Genomic DNA, 19,247 nt, shown 5'->3' with positions numbered 1-19,247 from the left:
GTCATTCTTAGAAAACAACTTTTTTTAAAAAAACAAAATTGGAAATCTTATTCAGATATTTGAACACAAACAGTGGCGCAACAACCCACGTGTAGACAGACAATCTCAAAAATACTGTCTGTCTAGTCTTTATTCTCGAGGTGAAAAACTACCGGTAATTAGTCTGTGAAAAACTGACTAATAGTGACACATCCAGTTTCAGAATCCAGTTTTAATATTTTTTAAAGGCACACAATAAGTCAACAAGGCTGTTTGGTGGTAAATTAACATGAAAGAAAACGGGGAAACCCCCCAACTTCATGTATTCTAGAACAGACAAATATGGCCCAGATTTAGGCTATAGATAAGGATAAGAACTTTTGGACAGTATTTATATTACTATTTATTCTGGCTCGACTTTGCTTTACGTCATGAAAAAAAAATACTAAAATGTCTTTGGTGTTGCACTTTTTGCTTGTTGTCATAATAGGCAATTTTATTTACAAATATTTTGATACTTACAAATTTCGTCCAATGTGCTTGATGTCCTGGTTGTACAGTTTTAACATTGAATAAAACAATTTACGGGCCGGGACACATGCAAAGTCTCTTAAGGATGTTGGATTCAGAAAGGCACAATATTGTACAAAATAATAATAATTATTATAATAATTACAGTTTCATCAAAAAGCAATTTGTGTAGCACCTTGAGTGTTTTGCGACAACGCACGTCTGTGGTCGAGCGCGTCCGCCTGCCACGCCATCAAAAGTCCTTTTTCCCTTTTTTCCTTTTTTTCCCCCCCTCTTCCCGCTCCTGACTTACATCTCAGTCACATGGTTGCGACCCCACAAGGTGGGGGGGGGGACGTGACCACACTCTTTCATCTTCTTTGCTTTGCGCCCGCCGACCCTGTCCGTCGGTTGGGGGGGGGGGAGGGGTGGGGGCATAAGGTGGCAGGCGGGGGTCAGGAGGGGTTTCTCAGAGGGGGGCGGGGGCGAGGTTTGGGGTGTCTAGCCAAGGAAGCAGACTGGGCCGACTTCGAAGCCGAACCTCTGGTTGGAGTCGCCGAAGTCGTTTAGCATGACGTCCAGGATGGGCAGCTGGTCGATGCGAGGGGTGTTGATCTCCAAAACTGTCTTGGAGTAGCCCTGCTTGGACTGCAGGCAGAGAAAAACAAGTTAACGTTTGGGAAATGACAGTTGCAAGCCAGGGTTAGGGTTCCAAAAAGATTTTCATTTGGTGTTTCCGTTCTGGGTTAGGGTTTCAAGTTCAGATTTGAACTCAGGGTTCGGGTTTTTACTTGATATTTCAAATAAGGGTTCGGGTTTTATCCCGAGAGTATCCAGAGACTTACAGCGCAGCCGTCGACGAGCGGTTTGATAAAGGCACTGTTGTCGTGCGACATCTCCTCGTCGTTGGAGCCCAGGAAGCGCAGAGCCTTGTCGTAGCTGTCGGCCTTGGCGTCGTACCACGCCGCCGACTGGTGGCACACGTAGGAAAAGTTCTGGCGCGCCGATGAGCTCAGCAGCTTCAGGAAGGTCATCTGCACGGCGTTGATGCTGTTCTCCGCCACGTCCACGTAGTTCAGCTGCACGCCGCCGAAGGGAGGGCAAGTCAACGCCGTACCACGCTCACGTGTAGTCTGCTGCCATTTCTCATGAGAATCCATCGACATGCCATCGGCTTTACTTACGATTTTTCCACGTTTGAATTCACTGAACCAGGAACCGGGCGTCTCCTTGGGCCAGTTGGATATTCTGACCTGCAGAGGGGAAGAAGACTTCAGCGTCTTCATACGGCGTCATGTTGCATTCCGCCGCGCCGTGCGGGACGACACTCACCCCCGAGGACTTCTTGTCGGGATTGATACACGTCTCGCCGCCCGCCGTGAAGTTACAGAACACTTTGATGGCGTCTCCTACGCAGCCCTGGTTGGGATCGATCCAGTATTCACCTGACAGGGGTGGGGGTGTGGGGGGGGTTAGCATGAAGATGAGCACAACCGGGAGATATCAGGGCTGTGTTCAGAACCATTCATTCATTTATTACTGCCAGATTCTAGATAGGGACTTTGATGTAGGAACTAGTCACTGTGAGTTTAGGAGCTTCACGTAGTTCTTTGCCATCTGGTGGTGGTGGCATCTTCGTGCCAAGGGAACGACCGTGAAGTGGATTTAGTTGCTGCGTATCGGCCTTTAATTAATTCTTATGAGATTTTGGTGCCAAGGAACTATGTTGAGGTGAGTTGAGCCTGATTGACCTATTGACCCCCCCCCCCTATTGGCCTCTAAGCCCCACCTACCATCTGGGAAGTCGGGCTGGCTGAGGCGCAGGTCATTGCAGGTGCGGGCGGGATTGTCGGCGGTGCCCAGAGGGAACTTCATACGCTCGATGTCTTGCTTGAGGTTGTTGAGGGAGCCAAACACGTCCTCCATGGCCAGCCCGTCGATGCTGTAGTCGTCGTCCGGCTCGTCCGCCTGTTCCTCGGCGTGCCGCTTGTTCTTCCTGGACACACGCTGGATTGGCAGCGACTGGATGATGTCACCGGCCGGGCCCTACGCAGCGCAAGGGAATAGTTCAACCAAACTGGAATAAATAAGGATTATTTGGGTGAAAACTGATCAAATGCTTGGATCAGAAGCCACAATGAGCGAAGATGAAGACTGGTTTCTTTGTTAGCTTGTTGCGCTAGCTGGTTAGTGTATTTTTGAGGCACTCAAATGAGACAAACTTACAGGGGGGCCAGGTGGTCCCATCAGTCCGGGGTCTCCTTTCTGACCTGCTGCACCCTGACAAAAAAAAAAACAGCAACACAGACACATTAAAAAGAATCCATTAACAGGAATGACGGCTGACTGATGACTGATTTTTAAAAACTCAACTTACGAGTGATCCCTTGGAACCTTTTTGCCCATGAGTGCCCTGGTTAAAAAAAATAGAAATAGAGATGAGTGAACCCAAAGATGGAAATTGGGAGAAAAAAATGTACAAAAAATGCAACTTACAGGAATACCAGGAGGACCAGGAGGACCGAGAGGTCCATGAGGACCCATAATACCCTAACGGGAGATAAAACCACATGTTAGAATGTGATGAAGACATTTTGGGAAAAAAAAGCCAATCTAAAAATGAACTCACAGATTCACCCTTGCCACCAGCGGGACCCTGCAGTCCGGGCAGACCTCTGTCTCCCTTCTCTCCAGAGTCTCCAGGGGGTCCGATGAGACCGATGAGACCGGGGTGACCCTATTACGTGAAGGAATCACTGAATAAAACTCAACGATTCATGACAATACGTGAGTTGTAAGCAGAAAAATAAATGCAAACAATCTGCGTGAACCCGTAATGAGAATGTTTCTCACTGGACAAATTCCATGTTTTTTTTTTTAACAAGTAACTAGTTACTGTACTGGAATACATTTTAAAAGTAACGCTTCCAAGGCTGATGAGAAGTGATCTAATGCTAACATTTTACCTTCTCTCCCTTAAATCCAGAGTCGCCTTTCATACCAGGAAGTCCAGGTGGTCCCTGTGAACAGTCAGGATGGCGAGTGTAAGTGACATTGGAAGAGCCCTTCATCAAGCCATTAAAAAAAAAAAACAACTTACAAGGGGTCCAGGAGGTCCGTCTTTTCCAGAGGCACCAGGAAGTCCTTGCTCACCCTGAGATGAAACAATAAAGCATATAGAGTAGCTTAGCATGCGCTACCAAATGTTTCAGATACAGAAAACATGAATAATCCTCGTCTTAACCCGTCTTCCATAATCAAAGACTCACGACAGGGCCGGGGATTCCTCGAAGACCCTCAGCACCAGGCTTTCCAGTGGGTCCTTGGGCTCCCACAGGACCGGTCTTTCCAGGAGGTCCTTCAGCTCCGGCTTCGCCCTGAGGGGAAAAACAGGTTGCTAAGGATGTAAAAGACGTTTATTTGGATTCAACGCCTGCCCAAGACGATTGCTCCCGAGCCGCAAGAACGGATCACATGTTAGCATGCCGTTCTTTTGCTCTACTTAAATCCTCGATTTTACCTTGGATCCCTTCTCGCCTTGTCGTCCTTCCTGTCCCGCTGGTCCAATGGGTCCCTTCAGGGGGACAAACGCGCACAATTATTGATGGCGCGATCATTTAATTCAATGACCACCCGTGCAAGCGTTGACCTTGAGACAGATTTTCCATTCTGTTGGAAACGCGTTAAAAGCTAAAAGCCGTCCAAACAGCCTCAGGTCACCAGCACACTAGCGCTGTCATGTGCTGTGTTAAGTGCGGGTGTGTACCGAAGCATGCATATTTGCTAATGATAATACACAATACAATACTTTATTTCATCTGTATTGTATGCTACCATTATTTTTAAAATGATGTATTTTATACATTTTAATCATGTGATAAAGAATCTTCAGTAAATATATATTTATTTAAAAAAAAAACATCTACACACCCGTTTGCCAGGAGGTCCTGGTACTCCGGCCTCACCAGAAGGACCTGGGGGACCCTAAACAGAGTAGGAAAAAGGGAAAGATTGTACCATATTCGGATTCAATACTTCCTGGTGACAATTTATCTTCAGATTTGTAAAACCGTACCGGTTGACCAGCCTCTCCATCGTCTCCCTTGTCACCCGCTAGACCATCAAGTCCCTAAATGAGAGATTTTCCAAACATTGAAATCAATGCAAATTTGTCGCCACACAAAGAGATGATGTTAATGCAAAGACCGACACAGAGAATACTAGCGACCAATTCCTGTCAAAATGATTAATTATACTTACAGCAGCACCAGGCTCACCAGGAGGACCAGGGTCTCCTGGGAAGCCAACAGGGCCCTGCAGAGACAATGAAAAAAAAAAAAGACTCAGTGTTTTAACTTATAAAAAATAATATATACAGTATATCATTATTATTATTTTCTTAATATGGTGTCGAGCATGATTGCACATACAGAGTTACCCTTGGGGCCGTCATCTCCAGGGGGTCCGCGGGCTCCGGCGGGTCCAGCGGCTCCGGGTGGACCAGATTCACCCTTCTCCCCAGTCTCTCCTCGCAAGCCCTGAACACGAAAAAAAAAAAAGAACCACACACACACACCACGGGGTCATTCTGTCACTTTTACAGCATTCACAATATCATAATTAGCATTCAAATTTGCTTACAGCTGAACCTGGCTCTCCAGGTGCTCCTGGGTTGCCGGCCTCACCAGTTTCTCCCTGTTGAGTGCAAAGCAAGAATTTGGTTAAATATGTCAAAATTCAGATATCTCTGCCAAAATCCCCCAAAAATCTCTGCTTGACCCTACATAGCACAACAGAAAAAAACTAACGGGAAAAAAAAAAGTGACCACAAGCTGGGAGCACATCCTTAGATGGAACGCAACCCCTTCAACATTCGTTAACAGAGATGGCGCAAAGCCTCGCAATGCAAAACAAAACATCACAAAATCTCCTCACCTTCTCACCGACAGCTCCTGGACCTCCAATACCACCGGGGGGCCCTTGAGCTCCCTGTGGATTCAGCACACTTGACAGTGAAGGCCGCCATACCAATAGAAGGATTGAATTTCATGCGAGAGAGAAAACAGACTTACGCTGGCTCCGCCTGGTCCCTGGGGGCCACGGGGGCCTGGAGGTCCAGGAGGACCCTGTTAAAAGACATGCATAGAAAATGACGTCTTGAAAGATTCACAAAAAAAAAAAACGTACGTTCGATTCTTAAACACTCACCATGGCTCCGACGTCTCCATTCTCTCCCTTTTCGCCCGGGGGGCCGGGCAAACCCTGGAAGAGGTGCGAGTCATTTGTTAGGGAAGGGGCGGGGTGCACAATTATTTTCATCAATATTGTGAGCACAATTATAAATCACAATTAATGATCATGTACGGGAAAAAGATATTGATTTTGATTGCACTACTTTGCAACTCACAATAAATGAATATTTTCTGTAAAAAATGGAAAAAAAAAAAAAGATCAATCATAACTACCAAAAAAAAAACCAATAAATCGAAGCGCATCCCACAGCATGCTGGCCGATAAATAACAGCGGTGTTTCTGAAATAAATGCACTCTTTGGCACACACAGCAAATCGATATGCATTTACTAATGCTCTTTGATACGTCCGCCCTCCTCACATCCGGCACCAAATATTCCTGAGGAAAAAAAAATCCCCCCCCCCCTAAAATCTATTTATTCATAGCCCACAGTGAAAAAATCATTAGCGCTGCGCTCTGAGTGGACATCTACTGAAGGGCATTCTTAATTAAAAGAGGGGAGATCAGAGGAGTGCGGGAGGCCCAATTAAAAGTCCATTATGCTGAATGATGACGTTATTAGGCCGCACTGGCCGGCGGGCCGGTGGGGGCACGCACAGTATCGAGAAAATTAACTTTGAGATGGTGCAGTGAGTTTATTTTTACAGAAATGTACTTTGGATTAAATGTCGGTTTGATAGAGGTGAGGCTGCCTCAACTTTTTTGACCAATGATGATTCATTCATTCATTCATCTTCCGTACCGCTTGATCCTCACTAGGGTCGCGGGGGGTGCTGGAGCCTATCCCAGCTGTCTCCGGGCAGTATGTGGGGGACACCCTCAATCGGTTGCCAGCCAATCGCAGGGCACACAGAGACGAACAACCATCCACGCTCACACTCACACCGAGGGACAATGTAGAGTGTTCAATCAGCCTGCCATGCATATTTTTGGAATGTGGGAGGAAACAGGAGCACCCGGAGAAAACCCACGCAGGCCCGGGGAGAACATGCAAACTCCACACAGGGAGGCCTGAGCTGGAATCGAACCCGGTACCTCTGCACTGTGAAGCCGACGTGCTAACCACTGGACTACCGGGCCGCCCTGACCAATGATGATGATGATGATACTTCTATGACTAATAATAATGAATAATAATAATAAATCATCAGATTTTTGTGAAAATAAACTTTCCTTGCTAAACTTATGACTGTTGGTAAAATGACACTCAGCTCGGCAATACGCCAAGAGCGACGTTAGCGCTGAATGATTTGTAGCCATGTCTACTCTACGCAGGAGAAGACAGGAGGGGAAACAAAACGCGGTTTAACCAGCAGCGAGGCCTTCATAAATAAATGATGCCGTGTTTATTCTTTCAAAGTCATGTAAATGAGATGAAATGCCATTAGCGGGAAGTCATTTGGGCTCAGGAAACAAATGACAGGAGGTACATTTCAACAAGGTGGACAGAACAAACCTGTAGTCCGATGGGTCCCGGAAGACCGGGGAAGCCTCTGGATCCTTCGTCTCCTTTCTGGCCAAACATTCCCTGTTGTCCGCGGGGTCCGGCTTCGCCGTCGCTGCCCTTCAGGAGGCCCAAGCGAGAGACATCGTCAAGGTTACACGGTCGAGAGGAGGGTCAATAAGCACTTAACGCAGATTTGGGCCGGGTGGTTGCCCCTTAATGAGAATCCTGAAGGTCGTTTTATGACGATTTGTGCAGGCTTTTATTTTTCTCATCAGTCAAGATGTGCTCAGAGTCACAAGGTGATCGGCGTTGACCTTGAGACAAAATACTTTTTGAGGGGAACCTCCTAAATTCATGTTCATTTTCTCAATTGAAAGATTAGTTCTCGAAAAACGACCGAAATAATTCTTCTTTATTGGAAATATTTGACCCCTTTTCAACAAAAACCCCCCGAAAAAACAGATTCGGGAAACAATTTATTCTTAGTGTACAATTAAAGGGGAAAAAAAAGTTAAAGCCTAAAATAATGAAAATGTTTTTTTTATTCTGAGATTTTGTTTCTTTTTATTTTAAATGCACAAAGGGCCATATATAGTATGAATCCAGACTAAGATTTCTATAAAACTGCTTGGTGTGATTTCAACAAGAACCTTGTTAAACCTTCCAAAGAATAATCAACAGTGTTCTTGCAGCACGAAAGCAAACGGAGCGCAGACAATGTTGATTGGAACCGACATACGAATGTCGACTAATTGCCTTTTCAACTCGGCCGCGCGACCTGCTCTCGGCCAATCTGTCCTCATCTTTATTTTTGTCATTCTCGCCCCTCCAGATGTGACTTTTTCCTACGAAAGCTTGAACATTGACAACAAGAAGCCGCTCATTAAGCTCCCCTCCTCCTGTCGGGTTATGCCCTACTGAAGAAAAGTCTTCACGTCGCGCTAATGAGGCAGACGTTCGGGCGAGCGTGTTTGGCGGCTCGTCGACATGGGACGTGCTGAGGCGGTTTTTGTCCCTGCCAGCTCCTGATTGGCAGCGTTGACACGCCGATGCGCTGCTGTGTTATTTTCATGATAACAATGTCAGCGAGGCTCGTTAAAAAGTTGCCCGGCAGGGAAGACAAAACTCTGAAATCAATTGATGCAATTCGATGGGGACTTATTATGTCAACGAGACTTTTGGATCGCTTGTGTACCAAATGGTTGGGTCATCAAAAGGAGAAATTACACAACCCACCAAATTTAAATTTGGTAAATTTCCCCAGTGTGGGACAAATAAAGGATATCTTAAATTGTTAGTTTGCTGCCTTTTTCTCCAAATGAGCGCGTACGGATGACATGTTTCGGCTAATTTACGTAATATCATCACCAAATTTCTTCATTGCATGTCTTGGCCACTTGTCTTTTTTTCTGCTTTCCAAACCACAACCAGACTAGAGTGAACATCTGCGTATTTGCAGTTCGGCATTTGCAATTTGCCTATTTGCAGATTTTTTGGGGTGCCATCTTCTGGCCAAGGAACTATGTTGAAAAGTGGGGAGGAGCTTCATTGGGTCAGCCATCACCTAGCCTAAAAGCAAAAAGTCCTTATCGCCAACTAGTGGGCATCGACGGGAAACTTTTTAGAGTGGGTGACCAAACCATACATCGACTGTCAAAATCAGGCCATTCGCCTTGTGGCAACATCAAAACAATCGTTAACAAGCGGATGTAAAATTATTGACGTTGATCCCATTACAACTATTTTTGTATTGATCACTCATTGAGATGGTCGAAAAGAATGGCAAGTGGTACTCACAGCTGGACCGGGAGCTCCGATCACACCCTGAAGACCACTGGGGCCTGGTGGACCCTGAAAGAAGAGCGATTGCAGTGCTGATGACGATGACGCCTTCTCATTTTGGACACTTTATATGGCGGTAGCGGACTTACAAGTTCGCCCTTGTCTCCTTTGCCTCCCTTCTGTCCAGGTCCGCCAACCTCTCCCTGTGTAACGATACAAAAGCAGCACAGCTCACTTCTCTGAATCGATTCCTCCTTTAATTGTACTTTTCAAAGTCACCTCGACCGTGATTGGCCAGGTCATTATTTCTCTGGAGATTGTCATTTTGCACTTAATTGATTGTCTGCAGCGTACGTGACTGGAACTACTTTACACCCACCTTGTCACCATCCTCTCCCGGCGGGCCCTGAGGTCCAGCTGAACCGGGAAGTCCGACGGGACCTTGGATGCCATCGCGGCCAGCGGGGCCCATGGGACCTTTCTCTCCCTAAAGGGAACATGAAAGACAGATGACAAATGGAAAGTATAAACCTTGCGAGAATTACCGTTGGAGGGGAAAAGCTACTTACGGGAGCTCCCTTTTCGCCAGCCGGTCCTGGTGGCCCCTGGGGTCCATTGCGTCCAGTCAGGCCGATGGGACCTCCGGGGCCAGCCGCGCCTCTCTCGCCTGGGGAACCCTGTAACATTAAACATATCAGTCGGAACTAGAGCGATTCCGGGATGGAGTCCTTTTGATAAGGAAATGTATTTTATTCAAGTGGAGAATAAGTGCAGTGAGAAAATGAGGTACACGGGAACGTATGATAGCGTAGCATCCAGAACTAAAGGCAAAAGGAACCTGGGTAAAATGACGTTAGCCAAAGTTACACATCCACGGGTCGGTGTTAACTCAAACTCAAACCCCAAATATTAATCTCTATTCTCTCAACCCTGGTTTGAATCCTAAACCTTCTCCTAGAAAAAAACACCACATACATGTTTTGTGTTACTAGCTGCCGGTATTGGCGGAGGACCCCGGGGAGAGCATTTCACCGTATAATTCCGTAATAGTTTTGAGATTTTACGACAACCTGCAACCCACAGTTTCAAGATATCCAGTGCCAGATGGAGCAAAGCAGCCCCAGTTTCATACCACTGTCCTATGAAAGGTGATGTTTCACTGTGGTATAGTCTGTGTGTGTGTGTGTGTGTGTGTGTAATGGTCTGCACAGAGTAAGGATTATATACTTTATTCATCTTAAATAGTGGTCATCCTCACTATGATATTTTACACAGGGCATGTATAGATAACATTCACAGTAACATTGACAACTATGGACAAATTAGAGTCTTCAAAAAAAGAGGACATGAATGCTTTTGGAATATGGGATCAAGCCAAGCAAAAAAAAAAAAAAAAAAAGAAACACAAGCACAGGGAGAACATGCAAACTCCACAGGCATGTTTGCTGGGATTCGAACCTGGATCATCTAAATATGCGGCAGATGGCAATTTACAATGCAGCACTGTTGGAATATATAATAGAATCGTAAAGCCAAAGCTGTCAGATTTGGTCAAAATGATGGCATAGCGCAGGCTAAACTGGCTGTGAAAATAGAAAGCTTGAATGATCGATGTTGTAATCACACATGCTGACATTCCCGCAGCAGCAGGAAGTCAATGTCTGGCGTTTGACCTTCCCAAAATATTCCCGCCAATTTGAGCTAAGTGCCTCATCGCGCTCATTCACAGATGATCTTTTCATTTCGGCAAATCGCAATCGTGTGATGGGTTGACGCTGGAGAGCTGCTTTAGCGGTCTAATTGTCGGAAAGCCGCGTTTAATAGTCCGACAAAACGTTTCAAAGTCGGCTGTCAGTCAGCTCGATCCCCATTCAGCCGCCGCAAACGCTTTTCAAGCGCCGCGCTTATTTATGGAGTACTTGTCCATAAGTGATCCTGTTCGCTCCTCCAATTGGAGCGTGTACGACTACGACCGGGGGGACGTTTTCCTTTTAGTGCGACAAATATGTAGAGCCCATGCTTTGCCTTGTACTTCATTTGGAACGAGAATAAACAAGACATAGAAAATCATGTGCGTTTAACTATTTACAACACAAATAGTGTTACTTACGATGGGGCCTGGGGCACCCTGGGGACCCTCTCCTCCCTTTAAGCCAGCTGGACCCTGAGAACACACAGAGAGGAGATGTTGGCATCAAAAAAAGGAACAAAAAAAAAAAAGACTGAAGAATGCACGACAAAAAAAGATGCAGGAAGTCGGCCATTTTGGTTCGAAACAGGCATTTAGGTTGATTTGGCCATTTCCAGATGTCCCTCTACTACTACTTTGGGTGATGTTAAATTGTAAAATTCAAAGATTGTGACCATAGATGAGGGTTGGAACGTAGATCGACCGGTAAATTGAGAGCTTCGCCCTTTGGCTCAGACCCTCATCTATGGTCACGAGCTATGGGTCGTGACCGAAAGAACGAGATCCTGGATACAAGCGGCCGAAATGAGTTTTCTCCGCAGGGTGTCCGGGCTCTCCCTTAGAGATAAGGTGAGAAGCTCAGTCATCCGGGAGGGGCTCAGAGTCGAGCCGCTTCATCTCCACATCGAGAGGAGCCAGATGAGGTGGCTTGGGCATCTGATTCGGATGCCTCCTGAGCGCCTCCCTGGTGAGGTGTTCCGGGCATGTCCCACCGGGAGGAGACCCCGAGGAAGACCCAGGACACGCTGGAGAGACTATGTCACCCAGCTGGCCTGGGAACGCCTCGGGATCCCCCGGGGAGAGCTGGAAGAAGTAGCTAGGGAGAGGGAAGTCTGGGCTTCCCTGCTAAAGCTGTTGCCCCTGCGACCCGGCCCCGGATAAGCGGTAGAAGATGGATGGATGGATGGATGGATGGATGGATTCAAAGATTGCTCATAGAATGTAGGTGAGGCGCCATGAAATTTGGTGCAGATGCCTATCATGAGAAAGTAGCGTATTTCATACAGACGATAAAAAGCCGAAAAATATAAAAGCCCGAGCATTTAAAGAGACAGCAAGTCTGCTGCTTTGGTTTGAAGTGGCAAATTTTCGGTTACGTTTGGGAAAAATTGACATCCGGTAGCCTAAATTCAGACCCTGAAGCCAGATTCTGTGTTCCTTCAAAGACCCCGGAGATCTTCACGATTGCAACCGCATGGGAGTTGGGAGATGCCAAATTACGAAACGGTTTTGCTTGCGTCAGTGCGCGTTGGCAGAGCGTGGCGGCGAAATTTAACGACTCGTTACAAAACCCTTAAGACCTCGACTTAATGTACTTTGTATCGGGTCAAGGAATGAGGACGTCCAAGTCTGGGTCCATCTATTTCGGGGGCTGGCTGTGATGTATTTTGCTTCTTGGCTCCACGTGCAAGTGCTGTCTGAGTATTCCTGTGCTGAGTCACCACTGCATACGGGGAAAAGGCTGCTTCCCAGACGCAATAAAGGGATTTCATTATCGTAACTCATTCGCGGGCCTCCGACAGCACCAGCGGGCATGGAGGATGCCGAGCGAGCAGAAGATTACACACACACACACACACACACACACACCACAAAAAAAAATGATTGCCTGGCTCTCCCTTTGATTCTGAACGTGTATACTGTATCTGTATGTGTGTACTCATAATACTTTGGTTACCGGTACTTTATTTAACGCCACTAGAGGCACATCGTTCTCTAACTGCAACCATTAATAATAAAAGACATATCGTGAAGACGAAACATTTTTTTTTCCTCTTGTATGGTGATTAAGAATGTTCTAGGAAACAATCGACGTGCTCCTTCAATGTTTGCCATTCAAGAGTGTTTTGCTATTTTCAAATGTTGCATATATTGTACGACTGTTCAAAAAAGGAAATAAAGTCTGTGTTTTTTTTTTTTGTCAGTGAATGTTGCTTACCATGGCGCCTGGAAGACCTCTCGCTCCCTGGAAGCCCCGCAGACCTGCAGGACCTGGCTTACCGCCGGGCCCCTGAGGACCAGGATCTCCCTGCAGAGAGACAGACAATCTATTGAGTGACAGCCAGGCGAACACACGCGGCACTTGGATGCGATGGTTTTAGACTACCAGCACGTTATAAAAATGGTCTTCTGCTTGAAATATACCGCAACATATGAATAATAATTGCAAATTGGGGATTTTTTCATAAGGTGTTTGACTTCAAACAATAATTGTAAAGATGATGGTTGTATATCTCTAGCAAATTGAACCTGCAGTGCCAAAAATGTCCAGGGGGAAAAATATGAATGGCATAAAATGTCTGTAGATCTCTTAAAGTTTCATTGTGACAATCCACATAAAATACTTTTTGTGATAACAAGAGTGCTCATTTACCTTTCCACCCTCCTTTCCAGCAGCACCTGGCAAACCTTGCTCTCCAGGTGGGCCTGGGGAACCTGGGTGTCCTCGCTCTCCGCTAGGTCCAGTCTCTCCGGTTGGACCCTGACAGCAAACAGCAAAGTTTCTCAATTATTATCAGTATACTTTTTTTGTTGTCGTTAACCTTTCCTTCTGCTTTTTCCTAATGGAATACATCTGCTACTTGTGCATATCTTGACATAAGCGCCGCACAACAAGAACCTACTTGAGGTCCAACCACGCCTCCAGGTCCTGGTGGTCCGGTCTTTCCTTGGAAGCCCTGAAAGGAAAAGTTTCAGCTCAATTTTATCCAAAGTCATCATTTTAGATTGTTAGCTTTGTTGGTTAAATCGGCCTCATGCAAAGAGCAGACAAGATTCGTGTTACACAAACTACGGTAATCAACCGTCCGCGTAACTTCAACAGTCTGCACTTGATTGATTTGATTTTGCTTGTTTGAAAGGCAACAACGATGAAAAACTCCCGACTTCAAAACCATCATGCTAGATTGTTATCTTAGCTGGCTAACTCGATAGAAGATTGTGATGGGCCGGTCAGCATTTTCAGGGATGTAGTTTAGCGAAAGGTGGATTGGGAGTTCAAGGGTGGATTAAGATTAACACTGACCGTCTCTCCTCTCTGTCCTGGATGACCTGGCAGCCCGTCTTTTCCTGGGGGGCCCTACACGTAGGGTGGAGGGGCAAATAGACAGCATCACATTAAGACACATTAAAAAATGTATGTATTAATACTAACATTGTGATCGCAATTACTTACATTGGGTCCCTTTGGTCCGGGGAAGCCGACAGGTCCTTGTGGTCCTTGAGGACCCTTTAATGAGAAGAAATGGTGAGTAAATTGAAATAGTTTCATGATGTCTTTTTTTTTTTTAATCCGTCCATCCAATTTCGATATAATAAGTATCTGGAAAAAAATAGATGTTGATTTCAATGGATTCTTTGATGGGGATAGGGGATTAGGCCCAGCCATGTAAAAAAGAGGATCAGGTCGCTAAAAAAAAAATTGCAAAAAGGTGAATCTGTGAATGCCGAAATGCTAATACGCAGGTATCTAATGTACCGTGTATTGGATCGCAAATTTAAAAAAAAAAGAATGAAAAGAAAGAAGCAAAGCCACCATTATCAACATACACTTGATATACATGATATTTGAATGCAATATCTTTATCACTTTCAGTAGTGAGGCAATAGGAGAAGAATTTCCCGCAGCCATACCTTGTGGACAAACATATGAAATAAAAAAAAATTAAAAATGGAAGCCATCCAAATGAAACGCTAACCCTCTCCCCGGGCGGTCCTGAAGGCCCATCACTGCCGGAGGTGCCCTGAGGGAGGACAAAAAGATAAGACCCAATTTCAGCGTTCGCAGTTCAAGGTCACATTCAGACCTCACGTAATCCATACATGAATTGGCTTATTACCTTTGCTCCTGGTTTTCCTGTAGGTCCTCTGGCACCACGCCCACCGCGTGGACCCTACACAAACACACGCGCACACACACACACACATTCTGTTGTCATCGAAGTAACTAAATATTGTCCTGAAAATACGTAGGCAATGAATGCACCGTGTCCCCCAACCAATTTGTCCCCCCTACCCCCTCCCCAATCAATACACCACTGTCATTGTTGTTTGGAGCAACATAAATCATTCATGATTATTCAGATGCATGAAATTGCCTACCGTTGGGCCGCGTTGGCCTCGAGGTCCGGATTTGCCAGCAACTCCCTGACAGAAACAATAAACAACACCAAAACGAGCTTCAAATTAGGAGCAAGTGCAAATACATTTGAAGGACTTTGCACAAGAGAATATGAGCATCTCTAGACAAACAAACGGTCAAGGTGTTTGATATGAATATCACATATCCCACTGGCAATTTGTGGGGAACAAAGCTAAATTAAAGTGGGGAAAAACATTGTTAAAAAGAAATAATTGCAAAATACAATTCAAATGTGAAATAAAGTGGTTGACATAGAATCGATGTCATCAATGATTATTTTCAACATTGGAAGGGTTGTTAGCTGGGCTTTCCTTGAAGATAAAACAAAACTGACCCTTGTGCCTTTCTCGCCATTGGATCCGGCGAAACCGGGGAAGCCATTGGAGCCCTGCGAGAAAAACACAAAGAGCAAATTGGAAAGCAGCACAGGTAAAAATTCCCAAAAATAAAATAAATTAACAATGAAAACAAAACAAAACAAATACAGGGTTACATTTAAATCAAAATTTGTTGAAACTGTTTTACAAATAATTGTAACATGTAAAAATACAATACATTAAGAAATACAAGAAGTAAAAATAAAAGTACAGATATGAAAATTAAGACAAGATGCTAAATTAATGATTAAAAAAATCTTTGATTCAGGAATAAATGTAGCTGGTTTTCCATTCTAACAAATACCTAAAAATAAACCCATTCAAAATGTAAAGAAACCTTGCGAATTGGAGTGCAAGAAAAGTACATTTCAGGTCTTCATTCTCTCACAATTAGTGAAAAACTAACTGTATGTCTGTCCAAACTTAATTTCCAGCCAGTCGGGTTTACATTATGAAATTATGAAGTGCATGTCAGTTCAGTGAGTTTTCCACATACTTTGGAACCTTGTCTTCCAGGGTATCCGGGCAAACCGGGCACTCCAAGCTTTCCCTAAACAACAGAGGAAATCACAAATCTTTCAAACCAAGTCGTCTTCAATTTGGACTTCACTCTTGGCGGCTGATCGGTTGCTTTACCTTCTCTCCAGCTGGACCGATGGGACCGGAATCTCCGTTGGGTCCCGATGTGCCCTTGGGGCCCTCAGGTCCGTCTTCTCCGCGGGGTCCTGTTACACCCCCCTCACCCTGGATGTGCCCCCAAACAAACACTTCTTAATGTTTGCTTTAATTTTTAGCTTTGAGACGTCCTGCTGAAAACTTTTGGGAAAAAAATTACCTTGTCGCCCTTGAGCCCCATATCGCCTTTGAAGCCAGGGAACCCATCTTCTCCCTAGATGGAATTAAATGCATGAATATGTTGATGATACTCTATAGTTTGTAAAACAGCACATTCCAGGAACACAAGAAGAATGTTGCCCCCCAGTGGCAATTTGGATTAAAGCAGATAAACACGTGAGAGTTCACAACTGCGTTCTGCGTTACTCTATTGCCATCTGGTGGTATGAAAGAAAAGTGCAGCATCGTGGGTCTGAAACTAATGGGAATACAGTACTGTATGCTAGAGTTCGTGGGAATTGTCACTTTCAGTATAGAAAAGGTCAAAATTCGTGGGGAAAAATACATATAATATTAATTCAAAATCTAATAAGTCAATGGTGATGCTTAAAATGAATGATAAAATGAAGCAATTTCAGAAAAAATATGAATAATCCCTTCCACGGAAGGTTTCCAGAAACTTGCCAGATATGTAATTAAAAAAACAAACAAACATTTTCACAATGAACTGTAAAGTTGAGGTATTTCTTGGCAAAGCAGTACTGTATGTAACCGCCCAGTAAATCTTGGTGCTTGCATTGGAGAGACTCAAACACACAAGGTGGCCAAATCCATTCAAACAATCGATTCCTCAAACCTTTCCTTTGTTCAAATGTGTGGTTGGGGGCTTCCAAAAAAGTGCTTCCCCTTCCTCGTGATTCGTGGTTGTCTACACAATCAATCTTTGCCAATATCAGAACTGCTTTTTTTGGAAGACATAAAATGTATGTTTACCTTCTCTCCTTTGCCACCTTTCAGGCCTCGGATTCCCTCTGCCCCCTGGGGAAAACCGCAAATCGAGTTAGAGCTTAATTTAGGGGATATTGGTCAGTTTTGTCCAAAGTGTGATGCTCGCTCACCTTGACGCCACGAGGTCCGGGGTAGCCGATGGATCCCATTGGTCCGGGTAAACCCTGAGGACGAGGAAAAAGGGTTATTTATCTGAGTTTATTTGATACATTTTCCATTAATTTCCCAGAAGTATGTAACAAGTTACACATGTGGAAAAGACTGACAAGAATCTGAACTCAATTATACACAGTGAACAAGTCAGGTGAAATGCTGTCATATTTAGGTCACGCAAAATGTGTTCCCATACACCGTGCATCATAGGGACAAGTTGGGCAGTGGGCCACAACAACCACTAGATGGCAGCGTGATTTAAAAAAAGCCTGTTATTTTTAGTAGCAATAAATTCAGTGCTATTTTTTGGGGGGTGTGGGGGGGGGGTCACTGACCACTCTCTGGCTGTCCCCTTTCCAGCTCTGTGGGGGCTGAGGAATTCTCCGTCAACCAAACAGCCAAGAGAGCTCGACTGTGCTGTGAAATGATTGTATTGCCTCATGTATTCTGCCTAGCAACAAGTGACTCGGGAAAGCATCCAAGTAATTCTGTCAATACCAGTTGCTTGCCGGCTGACTTCGGCCATTATTTTAAGAGGCTGACGTCATATATTTCAAAGATTACATTTTGAAATATCTGATGAATGAATGACAAAATACAAGCGTATCTAAAAACAACAATAAAAAACATGTACATACATATATACACATAAACATATACAGTACACACACACACACACACACATGGTACTTAATTAATCTTAATTGAATTGTAACGGTCCAAAGGCCAACTACCACACAACACTTACAGCTGCGCCTTTCTCGCCTGGAGGACCCTCTTTACCAGGGTGACCCTAAAAAAACAAACAAACAAAACACTTCCTTAGCTGAATATAATATTATTCGTTGCCATTTTGTAGAGATTGAGGAGGGACTTTACTTACTGGAGGCCCATCAGCACCAGCAAGACCGGCCAACCCCTGTTTTCCTTGAGGTCCCTACATTCATGTGATAGACAGAGAGAGAAGGCAGGAAGTTAAAAATACGGGAAAACCTTAAAATTCATCTTGGCAAAATGACCCAATATTTTATCAGAAAAAAAACAATGTCTGAAATGCTGCGTCACAAGCTGCAAGTTGATGCTATCATCTCCCAAGACTTCAGCGAGCATCGACAGGATGGATTCGCTTTATTTTGTTTTTCTTTGACTTTTTTTCGAGGCCTCTACAACAGAGTGCTGCCGAGAACAAAGAGGAAACGTGCGATGAACGATTATTAATTTATACATTGGTTCAAACTATTCTTCGGAAATGTTTGGGATTCACCGCTGGTCTGCCTATAGCAATGGTTCACGTTAGTTCACGAAAATGCAAATTTTAGAGGTTCTACTTAGGTATTATGTGTAATTCTACGGCTTTAAACCTCAAGGTTGTGTAACGTGAGGCGTGCAGAGTCAGACGAATGCAACCACTTGAGGCTTTCTTCCGCGGCAGCACATCTGCTGGAGCGCTTTTAAGTGAAAATCAACTTTTGAGGCAGCAAGGGAGGAGTACTCACTTTTTCACCGGGAGGCCCGATCGGACCTTGAGGCCCAATGAGACCCTGAAAAAGAAAGCGAGAGAGAGACAGAGTGGGTGTTACACACAACGTGCAAAAAAAAAGCACCTGTCAAGTTTGTTTCCCGTTTTAATTTGCTGATTTTTACCGCTTCATTGCTTCCACATTGGAAGTACTTTAGCAGTGTTTATTCAGACTCGCTCCATGCAAATGGACTTTTATTATTATTTCCGCAAGTCGCTTGATTTCACTCCTGGGGCTTCTATCCATGAAAAGAATAAGCATTTAGGAACATATTTGACTTTTTATTTTCCCTCCATCGAAAAAAAAAAAAAGGCAAGCTCTCTTGTCCAGAAGCCACGACGCCATTCCTTCTGCTCCTGGATGAACAGAAATGGAAAGAAAAAAAACGGTGTAAAATATGCATGTCTTGCATTTGAGATGCGTTTCTTTCTGGTGTCAAGTAAACCTTTTGTTTGAATGTGCATTTTCCATGAAAAACAATTGAATTCTCTCA

At 44.7% G+C, this 19,247-nt stretch overlaps 1 protein-coding gene across 2 annotated transcripts in view; it reads right to left on the bottom strand.

The window, feature by feature from the left end:
* Positions 1-191: 191 nt before the first annotated feature.
* Positions 192-19,247, bottom strand: part of LOC127616267 (collagen alpha-1(XI) chain-like) — a 50,346-nt gene continuing 31,290 nt past the window's right edge. For both annotated transcript variants that reach the window (XM_052087761.1, XM_052087762.1), the window contains 44 exons: positions 18,731-18,775; positions 18,118-18,171; positions 17,983-18,027; positions 17,192-17,245; positions 17,067-17,111; positions 16,294-16,347; positions 16,095-16,202; positions 15,955-16,008; positions 15,416-15,469; positions 15,042-15,086; positions 14,780-14,833; positions 14,639-14,683; positions 14,116-14,169; positions 13,966-14,019; positions 13,565-13,618; positions 13,315-13,422; positions 12,880-12,969; positions 11,082-11,135; positions 9,541-9,648; positions 9,351-9,458; positions 9,121-9,174; positions 8,987-9,040; positions 7,199-7,306; positions 5,698-5,751; positions 5,562-5,615; positions 5,425-5,478; positions 5,131-5,184; positions 4,920-5,027; positions 4,750-4,803; positions 4,565-4,618; positions 4,420-4,473; positions 4,010-4,063; positions 3,759-3,866; positions 3,590-3,643; positions 3,456-3,509; positions 3,119-3,226; positions 2,986-3,039; positions 2,867-2,902; positions 2,716-2,769; positions 2,283-2,535; positions 1,822-1,934; positions 1,674-1,742; positions 1,335-1,568; positions 192-1,137 (listed from right to left, as the gene is read on the bottom strand). In XM_052087761.1, the coding sequence (XP_051943721.1) occupies positions 991-1,137; positions 1,335-1,568; positions 1,674-1,742; positions 1,822-1,934; positions 2,283-2,535; positions 2,716-2,769; positions 2,867-2,902; positions 2,986-3,039; positions 3,119-3,226; positions 3,456-3,509; positions 3,590-3,643; positions 3,759-3,866; positions 4,010-4,063; positions 4,420-4,473; positions 4,565-4,618; positions 4,750-4,803; positions 4,920-5,027; positions 5,131-5,184; positions 5,425-5,478; positions 5,562-5,615; positions 5,698-5,751; positions 7,199-7,306; positions 8,987-9,040; positions 9,121-9,174; positions 9,351-9,458; positions 9,541-9,648; positions 11,082-11,135; positions 12,880-12,969; positions 13,315-13,422; positions 13,565-13,618; positions 13,966-14,019; positions 14,116-14,169; positions 14,639-14,683; positions 14,780-14,833; positions 15,042-15,086; positions 15,416-15,469; positions 15,955-16,008; positions 16,095-16,202; positions 16,294-16,347; positions 17,067-17,111; positions 17,192-17,245; positions 17,983-18,027; positions 18,118-18,171; positions 18,731-18,775 (3,327 nt within the window). In that variant the 3' untranslated portion in view covers positions 192-990. The remainder of the gene's footprint in view (positions 1,138-1,334; positions 1,569-1,673; positions 1,743-1,821; positions 1,935-2,282; positions 2,536-2,715; positions 2,770-2,866; positions 2,903-2,985; positions 3,040-3,118; positions 3,227-3,455; positions 3,510-3,589; positions 3,644-3,758; positions 3,867-4,009; positions 4,064-4,419; positions 4,474-4,564; positions 4,619-4,749; positions 4,804-4,919; positions 5,028-5,130; positions 5,185-5,424; positions 5,479-5,561; positions 5,616-5,697; positions 5,752-7,198; positions 7,307-8,986; positions 9,041-9,120; positions 9,175-9,350; positions 9,459-9,540; positions 9,649-11,081; positions 11,136-12,879; positions 12,970-13,314; positions 13,423-13,564; positions 13,619-13,965; positions 14,020-14,115; positions 14,170-14,638; positions 14,684-14,779; positions 14,834-15,041; positions 15,087-15,415; positions 15,470-15,954; positions 16,009-16,094; positions 16,203-16,293; positions 16,348-17,066; positions 17,112-17,191; positions 17,246-17,982; positions 18,028-18,117; positions 18,172-18,730; positions 18,776-19,247) is intronic.

The sequence above is a fragment of the Hippocampus zosterae genome, chromosome 15, assembly GCF_025434085.1.
Source record: "Hippocampus zosterae strain Florida chromosome 15, ASM2543408v3, whole genome shotgun sequence".
NCBI classification, from domain to species: domain Eukaryota; kingdom Metazoa; phylum Chordata; class Actinopteri; order Syngnathiformes; family Syngnathidae; genus Hippocampus; species Hippocampus zosterae.
The sequence above is the reverse complement of the archived record's forward strand: the minus strand, read 5'-3'. Positions and strand labels throughout refer to the sequence as shown.